Source organism: Sinocyclocheilus grahami, unplaced genomic scaffold (assembly GCF_001515645.1).
Source record: "Sinocyclocheilus grahami isolate Dianchi unplaced genomic scaffold, SAMN03320097.WGS_v1.1 scaffold44.1, whole genome shotgun sequence".
Lineage (NCBI taxonomy): Eukaryota > Metazoa > Chordata > Actinopteri > Cypriniformes > Cyprinidae > Sinocyclocheilus > Sinocyclocheilus grahami.
The window spans coordinates 216,481-241,206 of NW_015505223.1; the positions used below are offsets into that span (position 1 = coordinate 216,481).

General features: G+C 36.4%; 1 protein-coding gene across 1 annotated transcript; it reads right to left on the reverse strand.

Moving 5' to 3' along the window:
* Positions 1-71: 71 nt before the first annotated feature.
* sort1a (sortilin 1a) lies at positions 72-23,884 on the reverse strand. Its single transcript, XM_016268180.1, has 20 exons — positions 23,484-23,884; positions 13,841-13,900; positions 10,754-10,827; positions 10,455-10,557; positions 9,462-9,623; positions 9,309-9,382; positions 8,202-8,251; positions 7,988-8,115; positions 7,452-7,596; positions 6,628-6,783; positions 6,437-6,543; positions 4,581-4,683; positions 4,043-4,214; positions 3,513-3,703; positions 3,183-3,372; positions 2,949-3,065; positions 2,610-2,718; positions 2,062-2,174; positions 1,673-1,793; positions 72-1,583 (listed from the first exon to the last, which is right to left on the reverse strand). The coding sequence occupies exons 1-20, from the start codon at positions 23,739-23,741 to the stop codon at positions 1,569-1,571; spliced, it is 2,448 nt and encodes an 815-aa protein (XP_016123666.1). The 5' UTR covers positions 23,742-23,884; the 3' UTR covers positions 72-1,568.
* Positions 23,885-24,726: the final 842 nt, after the last annotated feature.

A 24,726-nucleotide genomic window follows, 5' to 3' on the forward strand; every position in this document is an offset into this window, starting at 1 on the left:
AGTTCACCTTGGTGCATCAGGGTCAAGAACCCACTTGATTCAAGTCAAGCCAATGAGCGTGGACTTCAAGAAGAGTTTTTTTTCTTTTATTGTTGCTGGCAATCACATTTAATGGTACAGCATTTTACACTTTGACTTCAGAAAAGCCATGTTCATCCATCTCAAGCCTGAGGACCCTGCTTTCAACATGCAAACCCATCAATGAAATGTGTGGTCCACTGTTTTCTATAACCCCTGAGGTATCTATTTTATTATCTGTGCAAAAAAAAAAAAAAAGTTTTTTAATCAGCTTAGTGACTACAAATGAGCTTATTTAATTGTTGAAAATCAATACAGACCAAAAAATATACATTTTCATATTTGATTAGGCTGCTAACTAGATGCACTTAGTATTGTCGATATCCTAATGAAGGATGAGTTGTTGAAAAAACAAAACACTTAATGTCATAGTTAACATTAAAAGTGTCGTCTTGTTATTGAATATACAATTATTGCTGACTTAGCAAAAAGGTCTCGGACTGATACCACATTGCTATTGTCTCTAAGACCCATTATGTAAGGTCAGGCATTTTAAGATTATTAAAAACCACACAATTGAAAGTAGGAAAGGAAGAAGAATGTATCATTATTCGTGCATAGAAGATATGTCAATCTAAGCACACAGCAATGGCAGGGAACCAGACAGAACGCAAAGTAAAATTAGTTTTTTGGAATGACTAAAGCTTTGCTAAACTAGATTCTTGAAGATCCAAACTGTAATACTCAGGATGTTAGTATAATAAAGCCTACAAGCTCTACAAACAAGGCTCGGTGTACATCTATGGTGAAACTCACAAATGAAACCTCCAGGGAATGTTAAATATTACCTTTAAACACTTCATATTCATCTAGATTTGCTCACACAGTAACTCTTGAAATAATGAGCAGGCTATTTTCTGAAGATGCTTCTATTTATACAATGGATTTCAAAAGCAGACTTTAAGGAGACCTGTTTTCCTAATATGAAAAACAAAGCTGAAAATCCTTTGGAGAATTTAAATACCTGATGCAGGAAACCAGCAATGAAAAAAATAAGCACTTACATCAGTTTTAACCACACTTCAAAGCTCATGTCTGATGTATCCTCTTTTCCCTAAATTATACTCCAATTATGCCTTCAAAGTACTACTTAGTTAAATAATACTCCTCAGCCATTTGATTTTGTGCATCAACTCGCATACATTTGAAATATATGGCAACAAAACTGCTTCAAATCCTTTGTGCATCGCAAAAACATAATACGAAATGATTCAAAAAGATTGAAACTCTTTCAGCAGTGGATTAGAAAACTCCTTTGGGAGAAGCTTTTGGGAAAATGCATGTTTTTCTCTATTTCTGTCCTTGCAGTCAAATCCTGCTGGGCTGAATCGCTGAAAATGTGTCCCCAAGTAGCCAGAAACAAACTGATTGGGCAGAATGTGTCTCATGTGTGCTGGAACGCAGATACACACACATAGAGAGGGTCATGGGAAGGGCAGGCATTGTAGTTTCTCTCTTTTAAAACAGTCTTATGATGATCCATCTGTCTGTCACTCTAGGAGGTCCTACGGAAGTCAAAAATACAATGACAGGATTAATTCAGACATTGCTGAAATGAAATATTGCGTCTTTAGCAGTGAGATGCAGTATGTACCTCATCTGAATCATCATGGTATTGTATCTTGCCAACCTCCAGTGTGTCCAGGTCATCCACACCATCGATACCGTTAGCTTCAGCGTGCTGCTGTAATACAGAGTACCTGTGCACCAAGAACCTATCAAAACATTAAAAAGAAGCCATGAGACAGATATCTGACAGGTAAATGCTGCATAGGAAAAAAAAAAGAAAAAAAAAAAAGACTTTGCTCATATACTGCATGAAAAAACAATCATATAATAATAACAACATTATTTTTTCTGGTACAAAATCAGCAATTAATTCAATATTAATATAAAATAATATTTTAAAGCACAATTAACATTTAAAAATGGACACAGATCATGCACTGCTGTGTGTGACGTTTTGGAAAATGGGGCACAAACCGTCCTCCACAGACATATTTTTTGATGAAAATAACCCCAGCAACAGCACTGATCAACAGAACAGCGATGACCACAGCGATTATAGGAGCTGAATTGAATGAATGTTCCTCTGTCTGAAAAATGCACAATGGGAAAGATCATTATGCTGCTTTTTTCAAACAAGCTTAACAAAATTCTCAGTTTCATGGTTATCATATTTAGAAAAGATGCATTAAATTGTTAAAAAGTGACAGTAATGGCATTCATATTGTTACAAAAGATCTTTTTGAGCAGTTCTTTTAAACTTTCTATTCATCAAAGAACGAAAAAAAACATTTATTGTGGGTTCCACAAAAATATTAAGCAGCACTGCATTCAACATTGCTAATAATAATAATACATATTTATTGAGCAGCAAATCAGCATATTAGAATAATTTGTGATCAAAATTCAGCTTTGCCATCAGAGGAATAAAATACTAAATTTCAAAATAAATTCAAATATTAATATTTCACAATAGTACTGTTTTTACTGTATATTATAACATTAATAATAATATAAAAACCTACCAGTAGCTCTGTCCTCAGCAAATTACTAACGCATTTCTTACTCAGATCGATCTCTTTTCGTTCTGGAGTTATTCCTCCTTTACAGTGATCCCCAGGAATTTTACGGTAACTATGGTCACAGAAAGGGGAATGTTAACACTTTGTTTACAGCATTTAAGTAATTCTATGACAAAAACATGAACTCATACACAACAATTTTGCATATGCGAACCAGTTCAGTCAATCAGGCTCACAGATTTTCTAAGAAGTATATATTCAGCAATGCATGCAAAAATAGCTTACACCTGCTGAACGTTTCAATACAACTCCGTGGAGTGGAAATAGAGAGTGATTTGTTACCCGCTGGTCTGGAGCTGCTCTTTGCGTCCGTGCAGGCAGAACTCCAGTGAATGGCCAATAAGGTCGGGCTGCTCCACACAAACTGAGCTGTTTTCCGCATGGTAGAACCCAAAGTCACTGCAGGAAAAGAGAGACAATGATTGGAATCACAGACTGAATGTACGTCATGAATAGTATAAATGAATCACATTGTAGTTCACTGAGTGTATTTGAAAAGTCGGTATGTGTTCGTACCACTGAAAGTCAGTGAGGGTGCAGGGACATGTCGTGGGCTCCTTGGTGACAATGTAATCCCACCCGTTCCAGCACACTGAGTCCTTTCGTAACCGCAAAAACCTTTCCTTGTATCCCAGCATGCACCCATCAGTGGGGTCGCTAATATCGTTTGAGTGAGCGAGCCACTGGATGTAGTCATTTTCCTGACCTGCAGCAGTAGTATTTGGTCATTTCAGGACAATGTTTACCCCTTTTCTGAATGTTAACAAATGCATGCACAGCAAACTGGATTCTGTGTGTTTTTATATTAGTTTATGAAATGCTTTTTCGAAATATTAGACCGCTCACAGTCTCTAGAGAGCAAATGCCTGAAGTCGACGGTGACAGAAACCCAGTACTGATTCAGGACAGTTTCCCTGTAGCCCCACAGGCTGACGTTCATGGAACGGGCACCAGGTTCTGATGCCAGCCCAGTGAAGTACATTGGATCATCAGTGAAGTTATGCACATGCCAACACTGACCTTCATCAGTGGAAAACCTAGTGACAATAAATAATAGAAATAAACAAAAATGGAAGAATTAAATACAAAATAATTATAAAATGTAAATAATTAAAACATACATACACATACATTTATTTTTATATATTAATTTAAAAAATCATAAAGCGATTATCCTTATTTGCACTATTTATATTTATTTATTTATTTAATTTAATACTAAATCAGTTGCATTCTTACCTATTTTCAAGACATAACCATTTAAATAAACAGGGCACCACCAGTGTTTCATTTGTTATATTATCTTTGGAACATTTATCTCACATGCTGAGGTCAAAGCCTTATAAACATACAGAAATGTTAGACAGAAAGCTCACTTGATCTGTGATATGGGGTGTGAGGGGTTGTGTTCCACCGCTACCAGCAGTCCTCCTGAATCTAGTATGGCATAGTGATGGGGGCCTTTTAGTGCCTGAAACCATGTGTAACCCCCGTCATCAGACACATACACGTCTGGAGAAAGCACAGAAACTGCACCTCCCACACTCCCTGATGAAAGAGCAGATGGAAAAGAGACGCGAGTCGGAGAAAAGCAGCAGTCCTGTAAAACTCCCAATCATACCATAAAAGAGTGCTTAAAATAATAACATAATCTAAAAATTATTATTATAATAACAATAATAATATAGTTATATATTCTAACTAATTTTAACTTCAATTCTGTAGTTGGAGGAACTAAACACAGTGGATTCGTCTTCAATAAAAATAAAATTAAATAAAAAAATAAAAATCTCTGTATTATTCACACAGCTGGAAGTGATGAAAATGGTTATTTGAAGGTTTACACTGAATGGGAGTCAGGGATCGTTTTGCCTCATAGAAAGACATGTGATGGAGAATGTGGGCGGTAATCACCATGTGCCAGGATGAGTCCCACGGCATTGGGCTCTGAGAGGGGCTGCACGGGGACGTTCAGTTTCATTGAGATGCTGTAGGAGGCATGAATATGCAGACTACACTGCAGAAGACAGAGATGCATATGAGATTAACATGAAATCACACACATTTACACACATAGTGCTTTTTTCAGTAACAAAATGAATATTAATAAATGTGTATGCATCAAATATCAAAGGGATAACTCATCCAAAAATGAAAATTTGCTCACCCACATGTCTATCTATGCAGGATCAGAAAGCTCTCAGATTTCATCAAAAATATCTTAATTTGTCTTCCAAAGATGAACGGAGTTCTCACGGGTTTGGAACGACATGAGGAGGGCGAGTAATTAATCACCGAATTTTCATCTTTGGGTGAACTAACCTTTTAAGTTAACATCATTAACATATCCACAATAATAGTTCATAACAGTCCCTTGGGAAGAGGCCATTAACGAGGCCTTTGAAAGAAAGAAGCTGTGATATGCCAACTTGGCAGCTGAGGCAGAGGTGTGGGGCTGGACAGTGAAAGTATACCCGGTGGAAGTGGGCTGCAGGGGCTTTGTGGCTAGCTCCACTATAAGGCTGCTGAAGGAGTTGGGCATCAGAGGACAGGTCCAGCGGAGGATAGTCGGGGAACTGGCCACTGTCGCTGAAAGAAGCAGCCACTGGCTGTGGCCGAAGCGGATGGACACAGTGTGGGCTGCCAAATGACCATGTAACAAAGTGACACACACCCGGGTCTGATCAGCCTGTGGTGGGCCTGCCTCGGCTGAGGATGTCTTGTGATAAAGCGCCGAAAAACCCAATGAGGCTGGGGTACACAACTGATGATGTGTTGCATTGGTGGAAACACCATACAAAGGTCATTGGCAACATCACCTCAACAAAAGGCATCTTTCATCCAGGCTAAAGTTCGCACAGAAACTGGGTTCTGATGGACATCGGATAAGGCGTCTCACTGGCAACATCCATGAAAGATAAGTACACATCATGTACAGCATAACATATTCAAAACGTCAAGAATTGTACTGTCTTCATCTATCCATCTTACCATACTAGTACTTTTTTTATTGTTCCCCAGTCACGCATAAAGCAATTGTAAATTCACGACTGATTATCGGGTATTGAGGCAAAAACCACGGACATGGATTAGGCCATCATCCCGGATTCTTGCTGAACCAAAATCAGAGCGTAACAATTGCTGCATCTCGCTGTGTTCTGCTCAAAATGTTCTATGGTGCGGCTAAATGGTGCTGAATATTGGGATCATAACACCTAGTCCTATCATGCAAACAAACACAAGAGAAGAGGAAACTTTGAAGCAAGAAACACTGAAAGCATTTTAAAAAGTTTACATTTTTATTGCGGTATCGCCACAATTAATTTATATTGTGGTATCTTTGTGCCAAGTGTTTTAACTCGGAGGAAGCGTATTAACTATTCTAAGAACAGTAATAATGACTCTGTACAACAAATGCTGGACATTTGTTATACTGTGATACTGTATATTGTCAATTTGTCCTTTTATGGTCAACGAGACCAAATGTTTGCAAGTTGTGTGCTGTTCTTAATGTTTACACACAATAAACACAACAGTCCTCCAAAAAAGTTCAGTTTAATAACGGCATTCTGTATTTATGGTGGATTTTCCTTTGATGACTTGCAACTGTCCTGCTCATGGACACAATCGTGATTTCTTACTAGTTGTTTTTTTTAGGGGAACAAACCAGAAACCTTTTGATTACTGGCTCTACTACACCGCACTACATGTTTTCAATGACTTATGTCTAAAATAAAGTTGTGGCTATGTCATTTCTGTGAGGCTCTCACCTTGTCTGGGTACTCGGTTGTGGAGTCACAAACTCCGTTCCAGGGTCTCTGCAGTGGTTGCCACTCTCCACCTTGATTAAATGTGATCACTGTCTGCACAGAGCCATCTGGAGAGGGAAGATACACAACAGCAAATATGAGACTTATAGAAATTCTTCCTAAATGTGTTATGATTACAGTCACAGCCTTACCCACAGCGAGCACACTGGTCATATATACGCCCCTCAGAGAGGTGATGTTGGTGAAGTCAGTGTCTCCGCCTGTAGTGGTGTACAAATGGCGCTCCAGAGACGTGGAAAACACTGTACCTCGGTCATCCGAAACATATATGGTACCAATACCGGAGTCTGATGGAGAAAAAACAATTGCTAGTAACCAGGTTCTGATGAGGTCAAAGTTACAAATCATATATTCATATAATATTGGCTGGCCAGGAATATTATATGCATAGCACAGAAAACTCATTGTATTAACAGTCATCTTTTTTTCACGTTTCCTCATTTTTAAGTTTTTTTTTCAAAACATATACAAAATCCAAACCAGTGCTGTAATTGTTACCAAAATCTATAACTATTAAAACAGTTTGCATTCATTGAAATAAAGCTGAAATAAAAAAAAGTGCAAATATTAGGCAAAACTTTAGAAATGTGGCCTTAATTCATTGTAGCAAAATAAGTTGAAGCTGTAGTACTAAAATTACTAAGATTAAAACTTAAATACAAATAAATTAAAGCTAATTAGAAATATAAAATAAACTAACTAATAAAAATTTTAAAGCATATAAAAAATAAAACTTAAACTAAAATTAAAACTGAAAATATCAAAATAAAAGCTAATTTGCTAAATAAAAGCTACAGCTATTGCTGTAAGTACTATAAAAGTATAAAAATATAACTAAAATAACACTGATCCAAACCTCAGACCTAAGTAATATAAATATCTGAATATTGCATAGAAACATTATTACTTCATATACTGGAGATTTATTTTGCTGAACAATAAAACTTCGCTTCACCTCCAGGTTCATCTACGTGCATGAAGACCATATCGTAGTTTGCGGCTAGAATGGAGTAGAACTGCTCGTGTCCAACGGTGGGCAGTTGAGCCATATCCCACGTCTCCCCCTGATCTACCGAGACATGAATCATGCGTTTGGAACCCTGAAAATAAAAGAAGTGTTTCTGACATCTGCATGTGATTTCAACCTCACACGACACACTATACAGCTCTAGTCAAACACCTAATAAGACGCCTGGCTATATACATAGACAGCATTTAATATATATCAAAATATATAAAAACACAAAACAGTTATTTTAAATGGTAAGAGTTTACTGTATTTTTGATCATATAAGTGCAGTCTTGGTGAACATAAGAGACGTCATTCAAAACATTAAAAAAAAAACTTGCCATGCAGCCCCAGGCTTTTGAACAGTAGTGTATATGTAATGATTTTGGTCAAAAGAAAGTATCTATTTTATATTAAATGTTATCTAAGTAGGCAGCAAACAGAATTGTACACACTACATCGAAACTAATGGGAGAACTCACAGAGTCGGTCATGACTGAGGCAAAAACAAAGCGTCCACCCAGGCCGAAGGAATAAATCCTGCTTCCTATAGTTTTGAATGTTTTGCCATAGTCTAAAGATTTTCTCAATTCAAGTGTTCCCCGGTCACCTGAAAGACGAATGAGGAACAGCCAGCATCAATTTCCAATATTGTGCAAATGATCCTGAAAGTTGTACTAAAATAAAGTCACTCACTGCAGGATCCATTGGGGTTTGTGGTTAAGAATATGGTGTCATCCATTCCCCTGAAATGACAGGCAAACAGATGCAATGAAAAATGTCCATCTAGCCATCCCAAATTCACCACTGCAAACAAAAGCCATCTCTGTTAGGGATGGTTCAGAGCTAGCCAAAGGCCTCCGTTTTTTCAGTGTATGAAATCAAATGTAATGAAGATATATTTATGAGTGCTAGGATTGTAAAACTCAAGGAAATTGCTTTATAATGCATTTAATGGTGCTTTTTTTTTGTCCTTTTTGGAGCCACACATGTTTGCTGTATGAAAAACAAAACCTTAAACATTCTGCCTAAGGGATTTTGTTTTTGAGTGAACAAAGTAAATGATTCTGGTTTGGAATGACATGGGTCTCTTCATGGCTATTTCAAAAACCATATGCTACATGAAAAAGCTCTAATTTGATGTTTAGATAAACAAACAGAATGAAATATGTTCTCGTGTGAGAACTGTAACCTCAAACTAATGTACATTATAAAAATGAAATTGAAATAGATCATGCTTCATTTGACAGTCAATAGAAATGACCGGTTATTAAAATACTTAAACCTAAATTAGCTCTAGGCAGCGATGAGATTCAAATATATAAATCAGAAAGCAGTTGGACACACAGTGATCAATCACAATGAAGAACAAAAAAGACTTTTTGGATGAAGAACTCTTGCATATTGCACATAAAAATATCAAGATCTTTTTTTAAAGATGCATGCTCCAATTTCCAGCAGTCAGGATCGATGCACAGTTTTTCTTAAAGTGGGAGGAAAATCGTATTTACAAGTTACCAGACAGCAGGGTTTCTTACAATAAATCTTGGAGATAGATTAAAAACTTACTTAGAAACAGCTAAGCAAGCTAATCATTAGCATATCTTGTTAGCATCCTGAGTTATACAAAATTGTATATTTAGCTGTCACTATATGTGGCATAAAAAGCAAACTGGTCAATCAGATGGTCAAAGTGGGCCAGAATTAGCTGCAATATGGCCCAGACCTTGCCAGCAGTCAAAACTCTGGCTACAACTCTGAGACAACTGTTACTGATTCATTTATGCATATTTATGGACATACCATTTCACAAGACAAACAGTCTCATGGATCTTCCTCCAGTTGGCCCCGAAGTCCTCAGACAGCCATAAATCATACTGAAAAAAAGAATAAAACCGTATCAGTACATGTTCTTTTGCACAAAACAGTAAGGAAATGTCTAATCAGAGGTCTTACATTGATGCTGTAGACCATGAGTATGTTGCTGTCTCTGGGGTTGTATGTGATCTGCATTAACGGATGGAAGGGTAGCTCAGAGGTCACAAAGCTCTTGCCGAAATCAACAGAACGGAAAATTTTAGTGACTCTCCCCTCGGTTAGATCACCTGTGAGGATCACCTGTGGGACAGATCATGAACCTGTTCAGTAACTAATCAAAAAATTATTGAAGTGCAGGAAACTTGGTAAACACACTTATAAAGGAAAGAGAAGCATTTAAAAGCAGAAGCATAAAGCTTGAATTTTTGCTTAAGTATTTTTAGTTTAAAACAAAAAAACACTACACTTCCAAAGTTTGGGGTTGGTGAGACTTTTTTAATGTTTTTGAAAGTATTTTATGCTCACCAGGGCTGCATTTCTTTGATCAAAAATACAGTAATACTGTAAAAAAAATATTAGCATTTTAAAAAACTGTTTTCTATTTTAATATATTTTAAAATGTAATTTATTCCTGTGATCAAAGCTGAATTTTCAGCATCATTACCCCAGCCTTCAGTGTCACATGATCCTTCAAAAATCATTCTAATATGCTGATTTGCTGCTCGAGAAACATTTCTTATTATTATCAATATTGAAAAGCTTGTGCTGCTTCATATTTTTGTGGAAACTGTGATACATATTTTTTTCAGGATTCTCTGATGATTAAAAAGTTCTAAAAGAACAGCATTTACTAGAAATAGAAATCTTTTTACATATCTTTACTGTCACTTTTGCTCAATAAAAGTATACATTTCTCAAACAAATGACCTCAAACCTTTGAATGGAAGTGTATGTTTGATACTAGAGCTCATCCTTTTGAAGTAGGACTACTTTTCCACCTGTATGAACTTGTTTGCTTGTACACACATCCAAATTTCACCGCACACCACAGACACTTTCATTACATTGAAAATAACCCGGCATTCTCCTTTCAGATCAGTTCAATATTACAGAAGAGAAGTAAATAATCACCTTCCCGGAATTTTCAGGACCAATCGCGATGCCAAACTCTGTCTGTATGAAGGTGTTGTTAATAAGGTCGGTGATGTCCTGGAATGTCTTTCCATAGTCTTCACTGACCCAGAAGAGATAAGGGGGACTTATGGATCATGTGATACAGCTAAAAATCAATCAAATGTGTACCAACATTTACACTGGGCAAGCGCAGAGCAGGAAGTGGAAGGATTCATTACACTCTGTGAATTGCATCATTAAAAACTGCTAAATCCTTCTAGCTAGAACTTGGACACAGTCTTAAAAGACACTCTTACCTTCTGTACAGTCTGGACTGACCAAACCGCATGATAAAAAGAGGAACCTGAAATGTGGTCAGCACCAGCAGAACCTGCACAGGAGAGGGACACTGTAAATATTATAGCATGTGCATGTGAAATACTCAGAGTCATTCAGAAACTCACAGTGCAGTGAAGCATTCATAGAGATTTAAACTCTGGCTCGGCCGAGATACTGCGGGACACATGCCTAGACTTGAGCACAGCCACAATCTCACCCTTCACACTTACTTTATCCAGCTATCACTCAAGTTCAGGCGCTTGCTTGCAGAGACGATTCTGATTGGACGGTGAGTAATTCTCATTTAACTCCTGTCTCTATCTTTTAAAGTCAAAATGAAATAGTATTTGCAATCCATTCTACTTCTATAATGTGACACATTTCCCCCAAAATAAATTAAAAATCATTAATCAGTAGTCCACACTGTTTAGGTGTTATCAGCTGAAAAGGAAAGTCGTTTCAGAGGCAGAGCAAGTTATTATATTTAAATGAAAATTTACAACAGAAAATATTTTTGATGAATTGCGTATTAAATAACCCGTCAAAAGCAAAGCTTTATGGCTTTTAGTAAATGTCTGTTAGCTTTCAGGGCAGACAAATATGCTAGGCTAGAGGTTTTTAAACTGGAAAAAATAGAAAAATACTATTTAAAAAAAGATGAAAATAAAGAATTGCATGGATGAATGAATAAATAAATAACGTTCTAAGTTTCTCTTTACTTAATAGAAAGTAAATAATTAATCTTTCAGCCTTTCTCTTCTGGGAAAAATGGACCAAAAATATTAATGACTCGTCCTGCACTATACAGATTTTTTTCTAGTCATATAGTTTCTACATTGAAAATGTAAACTAAAGGTTATTTAAAACACAGGGACTTAAGGGATTCTTGTCTTTAAAAACGCAAATAGTATCAATTTTTATTTATGTTTCTTCTTACAAAAGAAAGATTTCTGGGAAGTCCTTTCTTTACATGCCTGAAAAAAACAGGTTAAACAGAACAATATTTGTTAGAGGTGCAATAAGTAATTGCTGAAAGGGTGCTAATTATGGCGCCTCAAAAATAGAAAAGGTGTCTCAAAAGGCGCCGCTCTTTGAAAATGTTTGCACAGACTTAACAGAAATGTATTCGAGTGTTGTTGTTGCTGGGTGAAGGCTGGGCTGCAAGAGTAATTACAGCTTGTACATGTTTTACAGCTGCACTTTGGTTCAGTTGTATAAGAGACGGATTCAGCCTCGAGTGTTGTTGGCGCTAAATGGCGGTTTGAGGTCTTGTCAAGCCAGGCTATGAAGAGTCTTTCAGGCTCTGGAGCTGTAATTCACTTGTTCCTGTTTCGCATTGACGTGTGATTGTAAGGGTCACATTCCTGCGAGTCAGATCATGGAGCGACCACAGAACAGCTTAGTAGCTAAATGACTTGAGTTGAACGTACAATTACACATTCGTTGATCCCCTACTGGTTAGTAAACAGAGTGGAAGTAACTTAGTGAATTAGAAGGATTGAGGCTAATTAGAAATTTGTTGGTTCAAATCCCAAAGTAGAGAGGAATTTTAAATCAGGGCCAAAATATTTCTGTGTCTATGTATAATACAATTTAAATGTAATTTACTCTTGTGGTGGTAAAGCTGAATTTTCAGCATCATTACTCCAGTCTTCAGTGTCACATGATCCATCAGAAATCATTCTAATATGCTGATTTGATGGTCAAGAACATTTCTTATTGTCAATGTTGAAAACAGTTAAAAAGAACAGCATTTACTCTTTACAGTCATTTTTTAAAATCAATTTTACACTGCCTTGATGAATGAATAAATAAATAAACATATTGACCCCAAACTTTTTATCGGTATATTTAAAGGGTTAGTTCACCCAAAAATGAAAATTAGTCCATGAATGACTCACCCTCAAGGCATCCTAGGTGTATTTGACTTCCTCCTTTCAGACGAATCCAGTCGGAGTTATATTAAAAATTTACTTTGATCTTTCAAGCCGTTTAATGGCAGTCAGCGTTGTTGCAGTGCATCAGTCCAAAAGAAGTGAAATAAAGCACATCCATCCATAATAGAAAGTGTCTCACACGGGGGGGGGGGGTTAAACAAAGTCCTCCTGTAGCGAATCGATGCGTTTTTGTAAGAAAAATAACCATATTTAAAAAGTAATAATCACTTTAATCTAGCTTGCGCTCACTGCTGTACACGGAAGCAGCTCCGGGCGGATGATGTATGAGGTCGGCTTTGCGAATGCGCCGCTCAGAAGTGACGAACGCGGAAGCGCAGGGGAGAGATCAAAACAACGGTCACAAATTAGAAGTACAAAATGAGAATTTGTAAAGAAGAATGTCAGAGGATTTCGATATAAGCCAAGAGGAGATTGGTTTTCCTTTGCTAAAGTAAGGAAACTTTGCTTCCTTTAATCCTGTAAACAAACGTTGGTTTTCACGAGACTCACCAGTGCATGTGCAACGCCGACCTCATACGTCATGCTCCCGGAGCTGCTTCCGTGTACAACTGTTGGCGCAAGCTACATTAAAGTGATTATTATGTTTTGAATATGGATATTTTTCTTACAAAAATGCATCGATTCGCTACAGGAGGCCTTTGTTCCCCCCCCCGGAGCCGTGTAAGGTACTTTTTATTATGGATGGATGCGCTTTATTTCACTTCTTTTGGACTGATGAAATGCAACACCCGCTGAGTGGCATTAAACAGCTTGGAAGATCAAAGTACATTTTTAATATAACTCCGATTGGATTCATCTGAAAGAAGGAAATCATATACGCCTATAATGGCTTGAGGGTGAGTAATTCATGGGCTAATTTTCATTTTTGGGTGAACTATCCCTTTAAGGAGAAAATGTGGGACTAAGTAAAATTAGTTAATAATAATAATTTCTAGCTCCAATGTATTCAACATCAACTTAATAAATTACACAATTCACCTTGAATTGCTGGATACAGTTGATGTAGACAGTCCAAAATCTTCATTTTACCAAAACTTGATGCATTTAAAATTAGATATTTTTTCATTCTATGGTACTGGATTCTTATGTTAGATAATTAGTACTCACCCCTGTGCCGTCTCCAACCCAGGCCAGAGACACCGAGCCACTCAGGTCATTGAAGTTATACTAAAAAAAAAAGAGATGGAGACATAATAAAGATCGCATGATTGCAAATAAACATTGTAGTTAAAATTCTAGAGACGGATCATCTTAATAATCCCTGCACCGTCAACGTGAATTTATGAAATTTTCTCTCCAAAAATAACCTGCATAAATCAAAATAAATTCAAACTAAAACAAAACATTTTCATTAGCACCACCACATTTGGGCTCTAAAATCTCCTTTATCATAATATTGTTCTCCCAGTCCTAATGCAGGTTTGTTTTCAGAACGCTTCTGCGGTGAAACTAAACACCACAGGCTGTTTTACTGTAGTCCACATGGATGGAATTGCAGGTTGGATTCAGACTAAAAATATAAAACAATAAAAAAAAAAAAAAAGACTAAAAACAGGGCTCCAAACCACAGCTTTACATAGCTAAAAATAAGAAACATCCAGTACAGAACAGAAAGTAGTCACACAAATACTTAACTAAAAAAGCTAATTTGAGAAAAAAAGCATACTTTAATTCTTGTTTCTGTATTACAGACAGCAAACGGCAATTTATATGCACATTTTCAATGCAAATGTATAAATGTTTTGATTTGACAGCTTTCCAATCCTTCAGAGACAAAATCAGACATAATTTAGACAATTGTTGACATACAATAAAAAACATATAAAATTGATGTAGACTCTTTGCTCAGAAAATTTGATCTTGGAAGAATTTAGTCTAATAATTAAGTTGAATCTGTTGAGATATTCTTGAGATTTCTTTTAAAATACTAAACGAGATACATGCGAGTCGTAGTGTCTTTTCATCAGGAGAAAAATCTGAAAAGCAGGACACTTCTCCATTTAATCTCATTACTCAATATGAATAACGGAGACATTAAACGACCCTTTATAAAAGTTAAACTGATCAATAATCAGCTACATAAAAACCACTACATAAAATGCCATTCAGATGTAGTGTGTAATAAAAGGCAACTATGTAAACACATTTACAGTGCTTAATCAGAAAAAAACCTGGTGATTCTAGGAAGAAAAACACAAGTGCTGGGATTTATCTTTCCACAGGGAAGCGGAACCATGTCGCGACATGCACACAGAAACCACTGCTGATCCGACAGATGGCTGTGCCGTTGTCAGCCGCCCCACACTGCTAGGGAATATGTGTTTGTGTGTGTGTTAGGGCACATTTAAGAGGACAGGCCCGCTGTCAGTCGAGTGTGCAACCTCCCTTTCAGTTTCATTCGCTGGAATGCGAGACCCAGATGGTGTGTGTATGTGTGTGTGTGTGGAACAGAGCGAGTGCCCCACATTTTCATCTACCTCACACACTGAGCACAAGAGAGTAACTGATGTCCAAGAGATTGTGGGAGAGAAAAGGAGGGAAAAGAATAAAGAGAGTCCAAAGACACATACACTGGCTCTGTTCCAAAAGCTAGTGAGCTGCTTGGTAGGGTTGCACGATTATGAAAAAAATCATAATTGTCGATTATTCCCTTGAAATTGTAACTGCGATTATTAATTGCGATTATCACAATTTACATTGAATGATGTTTATACCATTGTTTTATGCAAGTGCATGCCGTATTTTTATATGAAAATAAACAAGCTGAAAACACTCTAACTGAAAAACCTTTAGTGCTTTTCTATAGTATTAAGCCTCAAATGTCAACTAAACATCGGATTGGTTTCTTCTTTAAATTATAAAAAGGTAAAAATATGTATGGTATTATAATGTTATACTAAAACTAAAATTAAAATAATGGGGAAAACCCTTAAGATAACATGTAGAAAGAAAAAAACATCTTAAGCACGCAGAATAACATAAGGGGACTTTGAACGATTAATTGTCGCTTTGAACGATTACGTAATTGTGGCATCCATAATTGTAATCGCGATTAGAAATTCGATTAACCCTACTGCTTGGCTATTACTACACAGGCATTTGCCTCTGATATAGAATTTTGTAAGTGGACGCTCTACATAGACAACAATTCCTGCTTCGTTATGAGAAATGCACAGAGGACGATTAAATCAATTTCATTAGAGTATGTTGCTAAACTAATAACATGACACAAAGCATGTACATGTGGGTAAAATACTGTGCTGTTGCAAAGCATACTGGGATTTTTTTTTTTTGCAAAGAATAAATAAAAGATTTTAGTTAAAAGTAATGTTGCCAATTTAGAACAGACTAGAAGTGTTCCTATCATGTCTTAAAATGGTGCCAATGTAGGCAGATCACTATGTTTTGGCACAGAGACATACATTCCTGGGTGTTTTTTATTTAATGGAGGAAAATAATGTGGTAACAGGGCTGTGTGTAAAATATGCTAATCATTAAGTATTTAAAAAGTAATAAAAAAGTTTTTTGATACAATGGGTTGAATATGAATGTTAGAATAATGACAATTAGGCATTAATAAAAAAAAAAGAATAATTACAATAAAAGACAATTTGTTTAGAAAACGGTATAGCAAAGTATTGTACGAGTAAAAATAAAATAAAATAAAAATCTTATAAAAAAAAGTTATAAAATGTCAAACATGACTGGTAAAACTGGATAAAAAAAAATAAAATAAAATATGTTGCAAAAGATCAAATAGGACAGTTAAAATTAGATTAAAAATAAAATAAAATAATAATAATAATAATAATATTTAAAAAATCAAATCAAATAAAACAAAAAAATCTTACATCAAACGTGACAGGTCCAATCGGATGAAAAAGTTAAAAAATAAATAAATAAAAAAACAACAAAAACAAAACATCTGTTACAAAACATCAAACAGGACAGATGCGATGCGATGCGATAAGAAGCGATAAGATAAGATGCGATAAGTTAAGAGGCGATAAGATGCGATGCGATGCGATAAGATGCGATGCGATAAGATGCGATGAGATAAGATGCGATAAGATGAGATGCGATAAGATGAGATAAGATAAGATGCGATAAGATGAGAAGATGCGATGCGATAAGATGCCATAAGATAAGATGCGATGAGATAAGATGCGATGAGATGAGATGCGATAAGATAAGATAAGATGCGATAAGATGAGATAAGATAAGATAAGATGCGATAAGATGCGATGAGATAAGATGCGATGAGATAAGATGCGATGAGATAAGATGCGATGCGATAAGATGCGATGCGATTAGATGCGATAAGATGCGATGCGATAAGATGCGATGCGATAAGATGCTATAAGATGCGATAAGATAAGATGCGATAAGATAAGATGCTATAAGATGCGATAAGATAAGATGCGATAAGATGCGATAAGATAAGATGCGATAAGATAAGATGAGATGCGATGCGATTAGATGCGATGCGATAAGATGAGATGCGATGCGATTAGATGCGATGCGATAAGATGCGATAAGATAAGATGCGATAAGATGAGATAAGATGCGATAAGATGCGATGCGATAAGATGCGATGAGATAAGATGAGATAAGATAAGATGCGATAAGATAAGATGCGATAAGATAAGATGCGATAAGATAAGATGCGATAAGATGAGATAAGATAAGATGCGATAAGATGAGATAAGATGCGATTAGATGCGATGCGATTAGATGCGATAAGATGCGATAAGATGCGATATGATGAGATAAGATGCGATAAGATAAGACGCGATAAGATCCGATAAGATGAGATAAGATTCTATGAAACATTGAAAATCAAGAGCCACAACTGAGTGCAGTCATTAATAATGTCTTACAATGCTGCCTATGTAGTAAGCTCACTGCGTTTTGGAACAAAAACCATGCACACAACTGGAATAAGTAAAGAAAAAAAATTCTGATATGGGGGCCAACACCCAATCTACACATTCAGATCCATTTGAGGCCTCCACCATACTCCTTTCTACGGATCACATCCTCTCTGCATTTCTGCAATTCCACCCAAGCCCCTGGGGATCAATGACCATGTCACAGAATACTCCATTTCTCACTTCTGCTCAGTGATGACATCGACTTACAATTTTTACACATTTTTTATTTTATTTTTTTTCATAAAAAGCAGCCGTACTTGGTCCAGGGAATCAAAAGAACCACAGCATTTTTGAATCTCACAAGCCTCCAGGCCCAATGGAAATTTGCACTCTTACAATCCAAAGTGTGAACAAAAGTTTCCATGTTACCAACCCAGCCAATGTCTTTCTGATGCAGCCCACCTCAAAACACCCCCTGAATGCTACGTGTGTTCCAGAACAGCATGAACAAGTCGTCTAAAACACCTGCACAAACTCCAGGGCCAGTGTTCCTTCTTAATAATGTGTCTTTGAATAATGGTTACAGTGGTTGCCTCTCCATTCCTTCCCATATTTAAACCAGAAGCAAAGAAACACGCTGACATTCCTGTCCTGGCCAATAAAACAGGCTTGCCAAGAATGGCTTGCACCACGCCAACAAGTCTTCGCAAATGGAGGATTAAAGGGTGATGAGAAGACACTGTGAGCATACAACGCTCCTTCACTTTGAAGAAGACCAAAGAAGAGCACATGACTCAAAGAAAGCCCCTAAACAAACTCATGACACTATCCTGAATGCAGTCCAATAAACTTATGATTCACCTATGAGTCCACACGTTGATGTACTGCTTTAATGATTGCTGGTCAGTATAGTTTTCATACTGGGGTTCCGGGATCTGCAGAAATTTTAATGAATAAATAAATAAATAAATATACACATACATTATATATATATATATATATATATATATATATATATATATATATACACACTGTATATAGCATATTAATATATAAATGATTTAAATTGTATTTATATATAGAATTAACGTAATAATCAGTATATGTATGCATGTATGTATACAGTGGCATGCGAAAGTTTGGGAACCCCTTGCAGAATGAAAATGTGAAAATGTGAATAATTTTAACAAAATAAGAGAGAACATACAAAATGCATGTTATTTTTTATTTAGTACTGTCCTGAGTAAGATATTTTACATAACAGATATTTACATTTAGTCCACAAGAAAAAAAAATTGCTGAAATTATTAAAATAACCCCATTCAAAAGTTTGGGAACCCTTGGTTCTTAATACTGTGTGTGGTTACCTGGATGATCCACGACTGTTTTTTGTTTTGTGATGGTTGTTCATGAGTACCTTGTCTGTTCTGAACAGTTAAACTGAGCACTGTTCTTCAGAAAAATCCTCCAGCTCCTGCAGATTCTTCAGTTTTCCAGCATCATTTGATGAACAATTGAGGACAATTGAGGGACTCAAACACAACTATTAAAAAACATTCACTGATTCTTCAGAAGGCAACACGATGCATTAAGAGCCAGGGGTGAAAACTTTTGAACAGGATGAAGATGTCCAAATTGTTCTTATTTTGTTGAAATATCGTTTTTTTTCCCCATTTAGTACTGCCCTTCGGAAGCAACAGAAGATACTTGCATGTTTCCCGGAATACAAATTAAGTACAATTTACCTTGATCTTCAAATTCAAAAGATTTTTGGCTCTTAATGCATCGTGTTTCCCTCTGGAGCATCAGTGATCAGACTCAGACTCTGTGAATCCCTACCACCATTAAAGGGTTTGCAAATTGGTCACAGGTCAGTGTGGACTACTAAGGTGCGCCACTAAGACTCAGACAAGCCACCTGCGTGTGGGGCCATGGGGCCCTCGAAATCCTCCAGAGCAATCACATGGCAGACAGGCTTTTCCAAGAGAAATATCTCAAATATACTGCACAATGGCAGAAATGTACAAAAAATTTAATTCTCCTACTTCTTTCCATCTATGGTCTTAGCTCCACAAGTCCTCTCCAGTGGACACACTAAAACCATGAAGAACATAATTCGGGCTGCTTTCCTGGCGTCTCACCAACACTGAGCATTTCAGAGAGGACAGAAAATGTTTTCTCTGTACATTCTCCCCAGGACCAGGAAGGGGAAAAACCTGGACATCTTTCCCTTGTGTTGAACAGTAAACAGTTTTTTAACCCCAGGTCCAGCCAAAGGAAGCTTTATACTTGATCCAAATGGCTTCACAGTCTGAGGACCAATAACAAACATGACTTCATCTCTAGACAGTAAAAAAAAAAAGAATTTAAGTTTAATAAGAGACGTGACTCAAGTTGGTCTTGAAAGAAGTGCTATTTAGACAGGTGGGCAAATGCTAACACATGAATCAAAAACATGCACAAAAATATCCTAGAATCAAGAACTTATACCATGTTTTCTTAACTGGAAAGCCATGGCGAAATGGGTAAGAGGTCAGCAGTTCATTAGATGGAGCCGTGTTTGTGTTTTCATTGGACTCGCATAAATAACTCCCCACTGGCACAACTCAGATGTTAAACATCCAGAGAGGAGTCTCAAAAGGTCTTCCAGCCTCCAAAAAGAGCATCTCAAATCATTCAAACACTTCATCCACAAAGCTGTTCGAATATGCTAACCGCTATACGTTCACAGACTTTATTTGAAGAATCTACAGGCACTTGTTAAAAAGACTTTACTGTGAGCTTGTAAAGTTTCTAATTGCTCTGGCAGATCATAAATTCCATCATGCAGAAGATGATCAGCAGCCAGTTTTTATGTCGACTGACCACAGAATCTTGCACAACTCCATGGTTGGTTTGTTTGCACATTTTGGACTAAAACAGATCTGGAACATTATACTTCAAACTTACCACTGCATGTATGCCTCTTAATAATGCCTTTAGATCATAAAAAAGATGCTTTATTGATAACCAATTATATTTGATCTATAATTTAGTCAATAAATTATTAGTAACTCACTGGGTAAACAGCTGGTGTTAACTGCGGTGTTGAAATTGTGTTTCGATTTTATTAGTCACGAAGTTGGTGCATTTACAGAACATGCCAATGCCAAGAATGAAATTTCAGCACATAACTTATCCTACTATTTGTGCCACACAAACGAATGACTCCTTAAATTGTGCAGCTTGTTGAAAAGAGGCATGCTATTACATTTCAATGCAATCAGGCGAAACAGGTGAAAAACCATTTCAAGAGACCAGAACAATATAGAGACTTTTTAAAGGAATAGTTCACGCAAAAAAATGAAAATTTGCTGAAAATGGACTCGGGACTTTCAAAATGCAGTTGAGTTTGTTTCTTCATCTGCAAAATGCATCCACAATGCTCAGATGTTTATCTGTTCTAGCTTATCTACACTGCGTGCACGAAACAGATGCTGAAATAGTCAAAACGCGACATTGGAAAAAGGCTAATGAAAGGGATAGTTCACCCATAAATCAAAATTCTGTCATCATTTACTTACCCTCAAGTTGTTCCAAACATGTATGAGTTTCTTTCTTCTGTTAAACACAAAGACAATATTTTGAATAATGTTGGTAACCAAACAGTTGACGGTAGCCATTGACTTCCATATATGGGAAAAAAAATACTATGGAAGTCAATGGCTACCATCAACTGTTTGTTTACCAACATTCTTGGAACAGATTTGGAGAAATTTAGCATTACATCCCTTGCTCACCAATGGGTCTTCTGATATGTGCATACTTCTCTCCTGAATTAAACAAGACAACTTTTTCACCATAGAAAGTAATATTATATATAGAGGACTCACGTTTTATCCGGAAGCAACGGTTTGAAGTTAAAATCATCTTAATGATTGTTTACAACAGACAAGCTAATTTTTGCTTCACAAGGCATTAACTGATGTACTGGAGTGGTGTGGATTATTGTGATGTTTTTATCAGCTGTTTGGACTCTCATTCTGACGGCACCCATTCACTGCAAAGGATCCATTGGTGAGCAAGTGATGATCTTGAATGGCCTGAGGGGAGTATATTTTCTGCAATTTTTTATGTTTGGGTGAACATTTCTTAGTGAAGAAGTGATATACTAAAATTTCCAGCAACGAATATATTCAGCCGAAATAGTTTAGGAAGGTTGAAATAACTCTCAGAAACAGTAACATTTAAATGAGCGCTTCCCCAATGACATGTTTCGAATATTTCAGCATCTGTTTCGTCCAGATAAACTAGAACAGGTAAACGTCTCAGCAGTGTGGACGCATTTCACAGTGACCAAAAATGATGCTAGATTAGCAATATATAAAAATTTCTGGCTAAAGGAAAACTTTAATTTCGGTTTTGGTAAAAAAAAAAAATGTAGTACTAAAAAAGGATGGGCTTCAAAAGTTGCAAGCATAGTTTTACAAATGTTATTTTGTTCAAATAGCACTGTTGAGAGGTTTCAGCGTACATGAAATCTCCACTTCAAGAGTAGCCTTAAATAAATATTCTAAGGGTTAAAATAAAGGTTTTACATCAAAGTAGGCTCTAACCACAGGAACTTTACATGTACAGTTGGCAGGAACTGTACGGAATAAACTACATGCAAGTTAATGTTCGAGAAGACTATCCAAACAGGTGTTAAAAGCCCTCAGCAAGGAGATGTTTTTGAGACGTTGCCTTCAAATTCTTTTCCCACTGCACTGTTGTCATGCCCCAAGCCTTTTCCCGTTTCAGAAACATTCCTTTCTTGAAGGAAACATTTCACTTCAACAGTCATTTATGCTGGACGGAATGTGAAAGGACGAGAGCCAAAAACACTGGCCATAAAAGCACTGGCTCTGTGTGCTTTCTAAACAACAGTCCTTCTCTATCAGCACTTAGACTAAACTCATGACCGATTGCTTTCCCTGAAAACTGAGTCAATATACTCTGAATCTGGATAAATAGAGGACGCTTTTCATAGAACAGGACTGATATGAAAGATATAGATTGGCATACATGTAGCTTAGCCTATCGTTTACCGATAATGCCTGCCCAGTGAGTGGTCACGCCAACTGCTGGTAAAATGTAAGTGATGATGAGAGAGAGAGGGTTAGATAAGTGACATATATAGAGACGCAGCATGTTCACTGACGGGTTAAGGGTTAGTAATCAGTCACTGGCCGCTGTAATGAATGAGCTCTGACTGGATCTGGTTAAGCAAAATCACCTGACAATGTGGCGTCTGTACATAAACACAAGAGAAACAGATCGCAGAGACATTACAGGCACATCAAGAGGATAGATGCATTTGTTCTCTTGGCATAAAGATGAGATCTGTGGAATGTCTTAAAGGAACATCAAACACTAAAACTCTGGAACATTGAATGATAAGGTGATGCATGCTGATATTGTTTTTATGATATCACCATCTGGAAAACTTCACAAATATATATATATATATTTTTTTTTTGAGTGCTTGTTTTGAAAAAAGTACTGGGAAAATAACATTTGCTTGCTGAGGAAGGTGATGTAGGTACATTATTAGGTCATCTCAGACCAGAGGCCAGTAGTATGATCTCACTTTTGTGATTTATGGTTCCTAGAAATTTAGGAAGAGCTTTCAAAGTAGTGAAAAAAATCATCCTCAATGAAAAGTAAAAAAAAAAAAGGATACTACCTAAATAAATAGACTTAAGCTTAATACACTTAAATAAGTTAACTAGCCAAAAATAAAAATATATTTCACAAAACCATAATATAAATTTGAAATAATAATTTTCACAAAATTATAAAGCTTTCCATTGTATTATATTATGCGAGTATAAGGAGTAAGAGATATTCTGACCTACCGTATGAGTGTTGTTTTTTAACGTAGACTCATAGCCGTGCAGTGCTTGGCATTGATTTTGTGCGGAATCTTCACTTCTTTTCATCCTGAGATGGTCCGGCTGCTGTGAATCTTTCAAACTGAGCAGATTTCGTGTTTTGTGACTCTTTAGAAACATGCTTTGCTCACTCCTCCTGGAGATGCTGGGTCTCTCGTCAAAGTCCATGCAAAGAGCCACTGAGCATAGGACAACCAAAACACAGCAGAATACGTTGCTCATGGTTTTCGTTTAATGTGCACAAAAATCTTCTGTCTAAATATCCATAAATAGCAGGTTTATTGGTACCAGAACAGACCGTGCAGTGTTTACACTCTGACGCATGTCTGTAGAGCAGCCGCTGTTCGCACTGCTAAACTCGGGGATTGTTCAAGATTAAGATAGGCGGACCGTCCGTTCGACACGCCCACTTTATGAATATTAATTTAGTCACGCTGACGTTGCCTGGTAACTCTTTCAATGGCGGTGGGTTCGCTTATAAATATTAATTAATTGAGAGTGACGATGCGCGTCAGCATTCCAATGGAAAAGGCTTAGTCATTAATATTAATTAGATAATAGCGACAGCACTCTGCAATTCACCAATGGCGAAGACCTGGTTTATAAATATTAATTGACAAGCAAGTGAATTAACCACGCCTTCTGCTGACCAACCTATCTTAGAAATGTCTTCCTTCCGATTTAATTTAACAAAACTACCATGCGTTTAATTTATTTTTTTTGCCATTGTCTTGGACTGCTGTGAAAAGTTTTTTTTTTGATGGTCAGCATTAAATTATGGCACTTTTTAAAAAGTTTATATAATTATTACATTGCTATCCCACCAAAAACATTTTATATTAATGGGTATCACATTTCATTTAATGATATTGCACATAATATTGCTGCTTATATTAAATACATTTCATGTATAAAACATTATTGTTTATTAAATACATTTTGTTGTTGCTTCTACACATTTTAAACAATGAAACTTTATGATGTAGAATTAATAAGACAGATTTCCAAGCCATTAATAAAATAAACATTTGTGACGCTGACCATGTTTACTAATTAATACAAAAAAATCATTAAAGGTATACTTACATTTCTTTTTTTTTACATAATTATAATTTCCCTCCCACACAATCAAGTTCACACCACTTTAAATGCATATTATTAAAGCAAAAAAAGGATATAAATTCTGTAATTCCTGCTAACTTTTCTT